At 39.6% G+C, this 15,318-nt stretch overlaps 1 protein-coding gene across 1 annotated transcript in view; it reads right to left on the bottom strand.

Moving 5' to 3' along the window:
* The window catches only part of MRPS5 (mitochondrial ribosomal protein S5), a 193,389-nt gene that overhangs the window by 25,629 nt on the left and 152,442 nt on the right, over nt 1-15,318 (bottom strand). The window contains exons 3-5 of the mRNA XM_009892523.1: nt 14,407-14,532; nt 13,869-14,102; nt 8,725-8,759 (exon numbers count right to left, since the gene is read on the bottom strand). Of these exons, the coding sequence (XP_009890825.1) occupies nt 8,725-8,759; nt 13,869-14,102; nt 14,407-14,532 (395 nt within the window). The remainder of the gene's footprint in view (nt 1-8,724; nt 8,760-13,868; nt 14,103-14,406; nt 14,533-15,318) is intronic.

Genomic DNA, 15,318 nt, shown 5'->3' with positions numbered 1-15,318 from the left:
CCCGCTTGCTCTCTTCAGCCTTGCTTCTCTTAAGTGCCATACAACAGTTGAGGTAAATGCTGCATCCCAGAAGGTCTCAGACAATCAAAACAAGCATGCTTGAATCCAGCTGCACGGCTGAAGAACACAATGAAACAACAAGCAAATGACGAAACTCACTTGACAGAAACTAGCTTTAAGAAATTACAGGTTTTGCATGAAGTCTTGGCACATCAGGACTCGGACATGACCTACCAATACTATGATACAGCTCTGTGAAGCATACCCAATCTCAAGCCAATTCAACTAAGAATAAAGTCTGTAAAGAATACTACTGCAGCAGTGACATGCAAAAAAAGAGAGAAGATTTAGGTGAGAGCCTAGAATATGGCTTCATTTACTGCACATTGTCTTGATTATAAGACAAAAGTATTTTCTTCTCTTTCTGTAGAGTTCATCGCTAACTCAATTCCTGGAAAAATATAATCTGCATGCTTTTCAGGATATCCACTCAATGCAATTTACTTTGATTCCAAGGAAGAACCAGTTACTTATTTTTACTATGCAAGTGTTAAAAAAGTTCTCTTTTGTCCTGTCTTCTTCCCTCCCTTCCCATAGTCTCAGAAAGTAAAAGCAAACAAACCAAACCCCACACAAACACCCAAAAGAAAAAGGTCCATGTACAGTTTTACCTACAACATAAGAAAGAATACGAGATAACCCTGAACTAATAGAGCGACACAAAATTATATATTTTATATTTCAAGGACCCAAAAAAGATAAAACCAACACCCAGCTCATGCCATATGAAGGTCTGTATATAAACTAAAGCACCAATATGCTTCAATCTGCAGAGAGCACCTTTTGCTTTAAGGATAGTTCAGTGTCTTTATGGGGCTGCCTTTTGCACCATTCCTCTGTACAAATTGAGTGTGTTGCCTCACCTGAACTTCTTTAGCAAGTCCATACCTTTCTGTAATTTAACACTCAAACACAAAACAACATTGTTTTTTTTTGTTTAAAAACAACACTACCATATCCTAACCATCTGGCTGAAAAAGGGATCTGTTCTGGCACTGGAAAGGTTGCACTCACCCAGTTACAACGGGGCCACGCTTGGCAAAAATTCTTCGAGTAAAGTTATCTTTATTAGAAACAGATAATGAAAACAAAAAAGTATGAATGTAGTAGTAAGTGATCAAAAGGCAGAATTTTCACAACTGGCAGGGGGCAACTTGAATGTTGGAGGAAAAAAACCTACAATTTGGCTTTTGCAAAGGGCATTATTTGTAACTTTTATCTTCTCCCTCAGAAAGCTCCCCTTCATGAAAGATTCAAAGGGCCACTAACCTCACGTTATGTGCTTTCAGACCTTACTGATTCCTACGTCTCACTTTTGAATTTTGACTGCACTACAAGGCAAATACTATCATAAAATAAGATACCACGTAAGCTACTTGTTTTACTATGTTACCATGTTGATTTTGGAGAAGAATAGAAGAAAACTTCATCTGAGGACGGATGATACACGAAATGAAGCCTTCTAGTTAAAATAAGACTGGCATGTCAACTACAGCTGTAAATTTTAATTTTAATGTTTTAATTTTAATTTACCACTATTATTACATTACGTCGAACAACAGTAAATACTACCACCAGTTTCATTCACAGAAATAATTCTTACACGCAACATACAAGCAAAACAGGAAATGTGCCTTCACGATGGCAGAAGAAGGAGGAACCAGGTAGCCCAAGTCACCTACTCTAAGTAACGCAATAGTATATACAAAAGCTAGAAACAAAACCAATGTGCAGTCCCTGCTGCCATCCCTTAACACTCACTCAAGCTAACCTTTTCTCTATGAACACTTTAGCTCTAGTTAACATGACACTCTGACCTTGTCCATGCTCTATTCTACAAGCAGGGAAAAATCAAGTTAGCTTTTCTGCTTCTGCATTATATGAAGACACTTTAATAAGCAATTTTTATATTTTTTTTTTTTAGTAAGGGAGCACAGCCTTTTTAGTAGCATAATCACAACAGGAAGGGGCTTTTGTACCTTTGTTCATAAGGCAGCCCTTTAAAAATGGCTTTTGGTTTCCCACTGCAAAGTGTAGTTTCCCAGCAAACATTACTTTAATCTCCTGTACTGTTGTGAAGATAAAGATAATGGAAAAGACATACAGAAATAGCATCATGTATGCCATCTACTTGAAATAAGAATGTGAAAAAAGATCTGTTTATTTCAAAACTTCTACTTGTTATCAGAAAATTATAGGACTCAATTATCTTGGGCTCACCACTGGCTTTGAATGTAGAGGTTTTTGCTCCTGCTGCTATTTTTCTGCAAAAAACATTCCTCTTTCTCAGTTCACATCTGTGTCAATCTCATATAACAGTAGAACCCCAGCCTGCTTCTAGCAGCTTTTTTTATTGTTTAGATTAGATATTAGGAAGAAATTCTTTACCATAAGAGTGGTGAGCCCCCAGCCCATGTTGCCCCGAGAAGCTGTGGCTGCCCCATCCCTGGAGGTGTTCAAGGCCAGGTTGGACGGGGCTTGGAGCAACCTGGGCTGGTGGGAGGTGTCCCTGCCCAGGGCAGGGGGGTTGGACTAGATGATCTTTAAAATTCCTTCCAACCCAAACCATTCTATGATTATTCAGATAGAACAAAGCAATGAAATGTATTCCTATAGCACATGGAACCATTGCATAGGAACTTATTTTGTTGTTTAATCTAATGAATTTGACTGTAAATAATCGCATCAGCACAGAATGGCAAACTTGACTACATACCTACTGCAGTATCCAAACTGACAGTCAGTTGCGACCTGTCACACCAACAACACAACAGCCACTTTTCAGCAATGTGCCCTTTCAATTAACTGAAAGCACTGCCAGCTGCAGGGCTCATTAAGAAAAATCACTTCTTTTATAAGTGGTGCCCATGCAATGCAACTATTACAAGTTGCCTTCCAACACAGGCGCAGCTAAGTGGTCCAAATGGTCTTCGCTACATCAGAGTCAAAGCCTAGAGAGCCCAGTCCACTCCAAAACCTCAGTTACTTAAAGGAGCTTTAACAAATGGTGTGGATTTTCCAAAACCCACCACAACAACCTACTGTGTGTACAGCTATGCCTGATCTACAAGGACCTGGAGGGAAAAAAAAAGGGGGGGGGGGGGGGCAGAAAAAGAGAAGGTTTTTCTGATTCAAATGAGTGTGTGTGGTTTTAAAACAGAGAATAATAGATTAATTTTGCATGTTAAAATAAGAATGCATAGGAAGTGTATGGTGCAATTCAGGACATCTTATCCTGTCTCAAAAAGGGAGATGTTTGACAATGTTCCGAGAAAAATACAATCAGACATAAGGTCTGGCAAGAAAATCAATGTTTGGCAATTATGGCTTGCTTAGAGATATGCAGTACACAAAAAAGTTGCAGTCTCAAAGAGGTTAAAATCTGAATATGAGATTTTACTATGACCACAACGCAAAACATCCTGAGACAGAATAACTGTTTTCAAGTGCATCCTGCTAATCAAGAACATGTTATTCCTTGCCAGTTTTGTCAGTCAAAGGATTTAAAGATTTGCATGAAGGAACACCAGCTATTCCAACAGCATACAACAATGCACGGTAGTGGGGGGAGAGAGAGAGTGCGATCCCTTCCAAAAAGGGCATCACTAATGAACTTTGGTAGTGGAACACAAGATGGTATGCTGTGAGTGAAACTAAATAGAAACTCAAACACAGGTATTTTGGAACAAACACGTTGTCTGGACACAGGTTCAATATACTATTGGCTAAAAATACAGGCAGTGTGTCATGGACCTGTTTGGTAAGTGAAGCTGTAGTAACAAAAGTAAAAGTAAAGTGATGTCGCCTCTACCCGTTTAAAATTGCGTAACAACTCAACGGACACTTTATTTTAGCGATAAAAGGGGGTCAACATTCATATTAAGCAAAGAGTCCTGATGTGCATCTATCACGGTATCACAACCCATCACAGAATGTGTATTGATCCAGGTTAATACCTTGGCTCTCAGATCGTGGTTCGAAATGAGAGAAGTCTCTTTTTCAAAGCAGCAGCTAGACTGATATATTTCTTCAATAATAAGGTAGTTAAATATTAATTACAAATGAAGGTTCTGATGATAATCCTGAAAGGAATATTAATCTAATAAGTAATTTCATCTGTAGGTAAGTAAACACCATGAGAATGTTCTAAAGTGACAAGTTTACGCAATTGGTCATAGCCAACATGGGTTCACAAGGGGAAAGTCCTGTTTCATTAACTTAATTTCCTTTTATGACAAGGTCACCCATTCAGTTGATGAATGGAAGCCAGCAGAAGTGGGGTTTTTAGGATTTTAACAAAGCTTTTAATATTGTCCCTCACAGCATCCTATCACAGCTTAACATGTCCATACTACGATGGGTGAGCAACTGGCTGACAGGTTGGGCTCAAAGGGTTACAGTACATGGGGTGACATTGGGTTGGCAGCCAGTCACCAGTGGGGTTCCCCAGGGCTCAATTTTAGGGCCAGTGCTCTTTAACGTTTTTATAAGTGACCCGGATGCAGGAGTGGAATGTACATTAAGTAAGTTTGCTGATGATACTACATTAGGAGGAGCTGTGGACTCCCTCGAGGGCAGAGGCCTTACAGAGAGATTTGGATAGACTAGAGCTGGGCAATCACCAGTCATATAAATTTAACAACAGCAAGTGCTGGATTCTGCACCTGAGACAGGGTAATCCTGGCTATACATATAAACTGGGGAATGAGAGGGTGGAGAGCAGCCCTGTGGAAAGAGATCTGAGGGTTTGGGTTAATGGCAAGCTGAGTACGAGTCAACAGTGTGCCCTGGCAGCCAAAAGGGCCAACGGTGCCCTGGGGTGCATCAGGCACAGCATTGCGAGCTGGTCGAAGGAGGCGACTGTCCCACTCGACACCACAATGGTGCGGCCCCACCTCCAGTACTGCATGCAGTTTGGGTGCCTCAACAGAAGAAGGACATCAAACTATTAGAGCGTGTCCAGCGGAGGGTGACCAAGATGGTGAAAGCTCTCAAGGGCAAGACTTACGAGGAGCAGCTGAGTTCACTTGGCTTGTTCAGTCTGGAGAAGAGAAGGCTGAGGGGTGTCCTCATCACAGCCTACACCTTCCTCAAGGGGGGCAGCAGAGGGGGAGGTGATGACCTCCTTTCTCTGGTAACCAGTGATAGGACATGAGGAAATGGTATGAATCCGCGTCAGGGGAAGTTCAGATTAGATATTAGGAAAAGGTTCTTCACTCAGAGGGTGCTCAGTCACTGGAACAGGCTCCCCACAGAGGCAGTCACGGCACCAAGCCTGTTAGAGTTCAAGGAGCATCTGGATGATGCTCTAAGTCATATGGTTCAGTTTTAGGTAGTCCCAACAGGGAGTTGGACATGATGATCCTTATGGGTCCCTTCCAACTGAAGATATTCTGTGATTCTCATTACTTTACACACAAAGCTACCGGGTTGTTTTATGCACCACAGTATTTGTATAACAAGGTTTTGTCAAAATTTCGATTGTGCTTTGATTAAAAGTCCTTAGGAATTCATTTGGTCTGTGAGAGTTCAGTTCCAGTTACTGGAGGCTCAGGTTCTTCCACACTGGGTGCCCAATTATACAAAGGATGTCACCTTACAGCAGCTGTTTCCAGATCAGCAGTGCTCTCTCACAACCACCTCTGCAGAACGCTCCCCAAGGATGCCCTCCGACTTGCAGCTGACCTGAAGAGTCGCAGGCACAGTCTCCTGCTTTGTGGGGCTCCACAGACCGGCAAAGTGGCCTTTAGGGCACAACAAGCCAAACAAGGCTCTAAGGTCTCACCCCACCATAAAGTGCTGCAAGTAACACTGAATTTCTCCCAGACCCTTCTTCATCACCAGTAAGATAACACTCATGAACAAGACAGACTTGGCCAAATGGTATCTTACCTGGGGGCTTTGTGATGGCCCCAGGTGGAAGTGGTCTATTTGCCTCACAGTAGAGGGTTTTACTTTCTAACGGATCAATCATTTTAGCAAATATCATGTCCTTTTAACAAATTAGGCCTTTAAATAAATAAACAAACAAATTTGAGATTTCAGTTGTCTAAAAAACAAACTTCTGGACCCAAATAGAGTTGGAAATGACTCAGCCACTGTTACCACAAGTCTCAGTAAAATTACAACGCAAGCAGAAGAGAAAGGAACATGCAAGGATAGAGAGCAAATAATTGTTCTCAGTTCCAGAGCTTCTCCCTTTCTGGATGCTGTAATTCATCTGATCCCGGACTGGAAGCAAATGAGTCACCAGAAATCAATTTATTTCTGAAGTCATGATCCCCCCCAACAATGCTTATACTAGTCTTATCATTTCCATAGCAACTAATGTAATTTGAAATGAAAGAAAAAACAATAAGATAAATGGGAAGCATAAAATATCTTGCAATAGCGTGGCTGTGCGTAGCACTAATTGTTGATGGTCTGCTTTGGAATGAGTTGCAAGTTGCCTTCTTCAGTAATAGCTTTTCCATTGAGAAGTAACATGGGTTCATGTATCTGCATTACTAACACTTTATATGTCATCAGTAAAAAATTATTACTGATGGATTACCTTGTTTATAAAGCAAAATCCACCTTTATCATATCTGAAATAAGTATCTTCTCTGACCCCATTCTGAGTGGCGTTTCTGTTGAAATCATTAGGAATTTGGGTCACTAAAGAACTTTTTTTGGTGGCATTAAGGATGTTACCCTTTAGCTTGAAGTTTTGCTTAAGTCAGCAAAGACCTTGAGTGACACGGATTTAGTAGTCAGCTAATATCACTTCACACCAACCAAGGGACTGCATACAACCAGTTACACACTGGAAAGTTGCTGTATGTTTGAAAAAGGTGACAGTGTCATGAAATGTAAGAGATCAAATATTTTTAAATCACTGTAGCTACTTAACTTACCACAACAAAATTATTCTAAGGTGACTCACTGATTTCATAGAATCATCTAATTATTTAGGTTGGAAAAGACCTTTAAGATCATCAAGTCCAACCATTAACCCAGCACTGTCAAGTCCACTGCTAAACCATGTCCCTCAGCACCACGTCTACACAGCTTTTAAATCCCTCCAGGGATGGCGACTCCACCACTTCCCTGGGCAGCCTGTTCCAATGCTTGATAACCCTTTCCATGAAGAAATTTTTCCTAATATCCATCCTAAACTTCCCCTGGCACAACTGGAGGTTGTTTCCTCTTGTCCTATCGCTTCTTACTTGGGAGAAGAGCCCAACCGCCCCTTTGCTACACCCTCCTTTCAGAGAGCTGTAGAGCGCAATACAGTCTCCCCTCAGCCTCCTTTTCTCCAGGCTAAACAACCCCAGTTCTCTCAGCCACTCCTCATCAGACTTGTGCTCCACACCCCTCACCAGCTCCGTTGCCCTTCTCTGGACACGCTCCAACACCTCAATGTCTTTCTTGTCACGAGGGGCCCAAAACTGAACACAGTACTCGAGGTAGGGCCTCACCAGTACAGGGGGACCACCACTGACCGAGTCCTGCTGGCCACACTGTTCCTGACGCAGGCCAGGATGCTGTTGGCCTTCTTGGCCACCTGGGCACACTGCTGGCTCATATTCAGCCGGCCGTTGACCAACACCCCCAGGTCCTTTTCCACTGGGCAGCTTTCCACCCACTCTGCCCCAAGCCTGTAGCGCTGCGTAGGGTTGGTGTGATGCAAGCGCAGGACCCAGCACTTGGCCTAGTTGTTATATTTCATTAAATACCTAGGACATGCGGAATGCATTTCAGCACACATGCTGTTCTTTAAAATATTCCAGACTTGCATTAAGAAGCCGTAGTCAGGCAGTCACAGAGTTCAAGAGTACAGAGAATAATTCTGTGAAGTCCAACCAGGAGTATATTCACAAGATATGCACGTGGGAGTCCACCTTATTACTTGCAAATAAAGACAGCAGGACTTACAGCATATATTAGATCTTATTTACTAAAAATCAGAGACAAGGAAAATATTGGAACACAGACACCTTTTGTCAGTTACTACTTTCGACTGATAGACATTTTTAAAGTGAGATGATGCAACATAATCTGTTTTGAAGTGAGGGTAGAAGCAAGATTTGCATTAGTCCAGTCATAACCATCATCCTTACTCTGTCACTAAGCACGATAACAAAGTGGATATAAAACTACAAATGGGAAATTTTGTCAGAATATTTTCCCCCAGAATATACAAATATCATAGGTTTAAGACATCTAGGACAAGTGAGTATTTTATTACTTGAGAGGCACACAAAATGGGATCTTCATCCCACTCACTCTCTGGCCAGTGCTGCCGCTCCCCCCTTCAACTAATTACTTATTTTACAAGCAGAATTATACAACTTCCTACTTGTAGTTTTGTCTGAGAAATAACCCTATTGCTTTACTACGTTCCTTATTATGGATGTATGTTAACTCTTAAAGCTTTATCTGCAGGAATTTGCCATTTAAGAGTTACTCAAAACCACCTTTAAATTAGATATTATTCGCTCAGCAGAGAAGCTAATCTGGCATTCTTTTCATAAGGGCCTTATGTCATGCAGTCGAAACAGAATACCAGACTAATTCCTATTGCTATAAGACCGACTTAGCAAAGACTGGTTAAATAACTGCAAGCTCCATATAAAATAGCAATAATTATTTAAAGTCCTTAAAAAGATCTGTAATACTTACCTCAATGACTCTTGTTTCAAAATCTTCGTAAGTTTCTGTTGGGAGAAAAATAGGGTATTAAATTTCCTTGTATTACTTACGGATCAGCACAGCCTCTGCGAACTGGTATAATTTAAAAAGGACACAATTTTTATGTGACTGTAATATAGAAATGCATCTCAGAAGTAAGTAGAAAAAGTAAGAATAATTTGGAAAAACATATCTAAAATGAGCTTTATTAGTTGCTTCCTTTTTAAAAGGCTTCAAATTTTTTTGTTGCTTTACTCAATTCACTCAATCTCTTTTAGAATAGGGTCCGTGAAAAACAGCATATAGCTCTTGTATATGAAGCACAGGTTCTTTTTGTTTCTTCTGTAAATCAACATTGTGAAGAAAACTACCTTAAAAAAAAATATTAAAATTTTAACTTCCCAGAAAGTTTAATGCTACTCTTGTTATAATTACAACACATCCCCTGTTATAATTAAGAGATGACAGCTGTTAAATAGATTCACTGTGCTCTACTGGGGATCCCAACCTCCAGCTGCCATTGATATCTCATCTTTTTAAGTACCATACATGCAGAGAAGTAAGATGGAAACGGTCTCCAAAGATTGTCCAACCTAAATAATCGGAGTAGCAGAAAGGCAGAAAAATAATTATTTTTTTTAAATGGTACAGCAAGACATACAAATTTAACTACTGTGTTTGAACACCACACAGAAAGCAAAGCTGACAGAAAAAATGAGACATCCTCAGAATCTGTTGAATATTTTGATCACAAGCAAAGCTATACATCCTCTCCAAATTAAATCTGAATCTTCCTTTTGGAAATCATTGCAACTCACCACTTACATGGAAACATTTTTGTTATATTATATCTGATACTCTTCCTCACTCTTTCCAACTGCAGAAATGCTACGAAAAATAACCATCCACAGCATGTTATGAAAACAGAGAGTTTTGGGTTTTCACTAGCTGGTGGTGTAAACCAACTATTTCCCTAAATACTGCTCTAAAACTGTAAATGAACACCAAATTTCATATACACCGAGCAAAGACTATAACTGGTTAAAAAATAAAAAGGTAAAGCACCAAAATTGGTCATTTCCATTACGGCCAAACTATTAGCCAATATTGTTCAGAATATTCTGAAACTTCTATTAGACAATCAACAGGGATTCATAGAAATTGCAAGTATTTCTTGACACATATTTCTGTGAAATTCCAGAAAGGGGCAGGGGATAAAAGAAAACAATACAGAGCCACTTCAAATAATCAAGAATCACATAGCCAGGCTTTTTTTTTTTTTCTTTTTTTTTTTCTTTTTTTCCTCTATCAATTTCAAATTCTGCCTGAAAAAAGTCACAGACATTTACAGCATCATTTCTTTCGTCTAGTAACAGTAGACATGTTTGGCACTGTAAAATAAAGATCGCTTCAATGTCACATCTGTGTTCAAATCAGCAGTAATGAAACACAGAACACAGAGCTCTGTTCAGGTGAACATTAAAAATTCAGCCCCTTTTCACTGCACAGAAAGTTTCTGCTCTGTCATTAGACAGGACTTCAAAGTAGTAAGACATTTTTGAAACATCACCACATCATAGGGGAGGAAAGAGCAAGAATACCGGCGAGCTCTGGGCATGACATGGGCATCTACACATACCACCTCCAAAGACAGTGGGTCAAAGGAGAGAGCACAAAGCCGTGCAAACAGCAGTCCAGGCAGATCTTATCCACAGGCCTTCACCCCGACACATACTGGAAGAAAAGTCAATCCCTAAGGCTTGGCTTTCAGCGGTTGCACCAGCGTTTCTCAAACTCCATTTTACGGAAGCAGGCGAAAACGCTGAAAATCATGGACACTGCCAAAAAGATCCCATTTTCTCTGCATGTCTGTTTCAAAACCTGATGACCACACAAACATCTGAATATAAAGTGCAAATATATTTGTTTCATTTTATGCAATTGTGAGCATAGTTATAATTGACCTATATTTTAATACAGACACCTTTTTCACGAGGAGTATCCAATTGGATTGTGTAAAAAAAACCTACTGACTTTCAAAACAATGGACGACAGAGCAAAATGCAATGTCTTGGTATAAGAAGCAGAACAGATAAAAGACCCTTCCAACATCCTGCTTTTCCAATACATCTCAGGAACAACAACATTTCAGTGTAACATAGAAGACCAGTGTTAATTAAAGCATTTAATACTTCATTTATTTGGTGCAGTCACAGCAAGATCCTGGAGAAAGGTTTGGGAGGCAAGAACAGTGTAATGGTGAAGAACCAGGGATTCGTTCCTTCACCAAACATCACTTTATCTTTTACACATAACCTCCAAGAATATTATAAACACGAGCATCCTGGCACAATTTAGAGATCTGTTTGTCTACAAGAAGTAGACTAACAAGGCCAGGTTGAACGGTGCTTGGAGCAACCTGGTCTCATGGAAGGTTGTCCGCATGGCAGGGGAGTGGTAACTAGATGACCTTTAAGGTCCCTTCCAACCCAAATCATTCTATGATTCTAAGTAGACTTTTAACTCGCAATAGAGGACACGCATGCCAACAGGCACTCTGTTCCCTCTCTGAAGCCTCTTCAGTTGCGTAGGAACACCGTAAACTTGGAAGAACAATAAATTTCCAGCTGAAAAATAACATTCTTTCTCTACTTATAGTAGAGCTGTAGTGGATGAAGCATATAAAAAAAAAAAAAAAAAATCACACTATGGCCCCGATTTTTAACATATCAATTTCAAACAAATCTGTCAGATGTTGAAGGTTAACAACATCGAGGTTTCTACAAACTTCCTGTACCTGATTTCATTAGAAAATATAATGCCGCTGAAGGGAAGCCACAGCATACACTCCAGCTCCATTTCTTACAAGAGAATCTAATACCAGAATATTAGGAAGGGCTGAACTGCAGAATCTCAATCAGAACTCATGCTTGCTTAGACACCAGGGAATCCAGCCACGCCATAGTCTTAGGACAAAAGGCTTCATTGGGTTTGGTGGTTTCAGGTATACTCCTCTTACCACCTTGACAGTGCTTTGCATACAGCCAATGTCCCAGTTCCCCTGCAAAATCATTAATTCTCTGAATAAAAAGATGCTGAAAGAACTATGCAGACTTGAAAATCCCCACAATTTTCAACAGATTCAAAGGAGACTAATGTATACTAAAGAGAAACTGCTTTTTCTCAAGCACATTTGTAATAAAAGCTGACAGTTTCATTTTCCTATTTTAATTGTAGTACTCTTTCTTCTTTGGGGCAGAACTTGACCCGACTACTACAGCCTCCACACAGCCAACTTTAATGCAGGTAATCAACATCAATACTATCAGCCAAATGCAAAATCATGGAAAAGAGCGGAAGGTAAAATTGATACATGCATAAGTGTCGTTTGCAACAGCTGCCACTTCTTTTAATGGAATAAACTACTTGGAAATAGATTTGAATTTTAAAACAACAGTGTCTTCTGTTCAAAGTATGGAACTAGAAACATGAAATTTTCTTGACTTTCTCTATATTCCACCACTGACTTATGGGGAATTTGGAACAATTCATTAATTTCTCAAATCTTTTATTTTTCATTTGCAAGAGTCCATGACAGGCTGCCCAGTCTGTGGTCACCTCACTGCCTTCCATGGAATATCTGCTTTCAAGGTAATAAAATTAAATACAGGGAAATAAATATAGGAAAAATTTCATTTGTATGCTGCAGCGTTATGCTTATATTAAAATAGAATGAATTGCTCTTAAAATTGAAGACAACCAAAAAAAAATACTGAAAGAGATGGGCAGGCAAGCTCTCCTTAAATTCACACGGTAAATCTGAGAGAAACAATGTATCTCAGACACTACAGCAACAGAAGCCACAAAATCTATCAGCTAGGAGAATGGAAAACCTGGGAAGGGAACAGAGAAGTGGTAGATAGCAACAATGGCATGAATTTCTAAAGCAGAAAGTTATGAAAATGACAGCATAAATTCAATCTACACAGACAAATGCATTAGATCACAGCAGAAAGGAAATGCCTCACTACCTTACGGCTTGATTCAAAGCATGCCTGCATTTTATTTAACATCCAATAGAACGTAACCAGAAAATATTCACAGATAGAAAGAAATCAATAAAGAAAGCACCAAGCAGACTGGGGAGCAAAGAGGACTGCAAGAAGAACAGACAACAATATAATTCTGATTCCATGTATGGAATTTCCCATTTATATTGACTTGCTACAACATATGTTCCAAGATCCAAGCTTGCACTGGAGACGATATTCCTGAACAAAGAGAGCTCCGAAAACATGTACAAGCTTAACTGTTAGAATGTCTGGAGTATGCAACAAACCTGAAACAACACTGCTAGAAAACATCAACTGCCTGTCCTAGCTCATCTTACTACACAAGCCTACAGAAAGACGACAACGAACATGCAAGCATCATTAAGTGCTTCACAAGAAAAAGCTCAGCTGAATATGAGGAACAACTCATTTTCATACTTATTTAGTTGAAAAGGATTAGGCTTCTAAATGTTAAACAGCTACTATAGAATTTCTAGTGGTCTGAGTAACAGTACTGTAAACAAAGTTAAGGTCACCTCTCTCCGCTACGTACAGGACCCCTAGTTTCACTATGACATTGAACTAGGCAACAAATAAATAAATAAATAACTTCTATCAGCTACATTCAAACTACATCACCTTTAACCATATTTCATTGTATGAACTATAAAAAAAACCCCACCCTGATCCCACAGGAACCCTTAAGAAACTATAAAAAAACATGACTACATTTCACACTCAAGTCAATTGATGTTGAACACAGAACAAGATTTCCATACGTCAAGACTCCTATAACATAATGATACAGTATGATAATAATACAGTATAACATCATACAGTCTATCACATAAAATAATAGTAATATAATAGCCTAACAGCTATATTAAACTAAGCAGTGATTTAACAAATTTCACTTGTGTTAACGCATCTTACTCTTTGATTTAGCTGCCCTGGTTCATGTATGGGCACGTAAGAGAAGTATAAAACCGACTTTCAGTCACAGGAAAAGTCTGGATCTCGCTTTCTCCATGCCCTTTATCAGAAAGGCTAAGTAAGACTAAGATAAATACTCAGTTTTCTTACCTCCGTTAGGACCTGGGTCAGGAGGATCCAGAATGACACCTCCCCAACACTTTCCACTCCATCCTCCCTCTCTCTTAACTTTTATTTTTCTTTTCTTCTCCCATGCATCCCTCTGCTGGATAATTTCAGACTGTATTCTCTCTCGTTCTTCCTTTTTTCGTTGGGTAACTGCTTGGAGTCTCCCACTTTGTGTCACAGGAGCATTAAGACCAGGCCAAAGGAAACCAGAACGTCCTTCGAAATAACAAAGAAAGATTATACTTCATGCCAAATTAGGACTGAAACCCTGCACAGAGGAAAAATGCCATAAAAGTGAAGGTTTTCACACATTTCAAGTGCGTTTTATGATGCAGAATTTATATTTAAAACCCAAGAATAACATTAAACCACCATATCAGGAATTTTTTTAAAAGATAAAACTAACTCAAGCAGTTCTGACACCACAAAAATTAAATGAAATTTGACAATTTATTAAATCAAGAAACACTATACACAAAAAGGTCAAGACATGTCTTAAGCCCTTTATTTGTGAATCTACCTTCACCAATCTCCTGGCCTTTATTGAGATTCTTCCTGAGCTTTTTCTTCCTTCTCTTTCCTCTTCCTTTCTTTACTCCCACGCCAGTCTCTGCCAAAGCTCCTTTCCATAGCTCATCAGCTGTCACTGAAATAAAAAAGCTTTCATAAGTAATGTACAAGTACAGCTTATATTGGAAACTGAAGTGGAACAAAAAAAAAAAACAAAAAAACCCAAACCTTTGAAACATTAACCCTTGCTTGATCTTTGTGGGATTTAAGCTGTAGCATTACTGCCTCCAAGAATGTGATTTCCTACTAAGTGCATATGTATCTAGTGCAGAGGTGTGCCTCGATCACCCATCATTGCAATCAGATAGGCACACAGCCAGGCGCTTGGTTTTTAAAAGAATTTTCAAAATCTATTTAAAGGCAAACAGTCCTAACCAGTAACCAGTAAGGTATTAATTCCCAGGTTGTTAAAAGAAAATCATTCATCAGTAACTCAGAGCAGCAATACCTATGAGTACTTATCTAAGGACAAATATCAATGGCAGTCAACTTGAATCACTCCTAAAAATATCTGAGGCTTAGCCTGCTTTACAAAGCCATAAAACACAAGAATTTAACCAAAACTCTGCAGCTGTTCTTGTGTTCTGACAAAATGCAAGGTCCCCCTTATTGCCTGTATAAAAGCAAAGGAACGGAAGGAAGAAGGAATGAAAGACACTTTAAAACAGCCTCATCACAGAGCTCAGGCTCTGGTCGGGCCCCCTCACCCAGTGGCCGTGTCCAGGACATCCAGTGTCTTAGGATTTTTCACCCAACATATGAGAGCATGACTTAGGAAGCATGTATTTAGTAGTTAAATTCACAGTGTGGAGCAAGAGCTATCCTGGATTTCCAGGGGTACCGCTAAGTGCCCGGGTTTATT

The sequence above is a fragment of the Charadrius vociferus genome, unplaced genomic scaffold, assembly GCF_000708025.1.
Source record: "Charadrius vociferus isolate BGI_N301 unplaced genomic scaffold, ASM70802v2 scaffold139, whole genome shotgun sequence".
Lineage (NCBI taxonomy): Eukaryota > Metazoa > Chordata > Aves > Charadriiformes > Charadriidae > Charadrius > Charadrius vociferus.
This window is presented reverse-complemented; position numbering and strand designations above follow the sequence as displayed.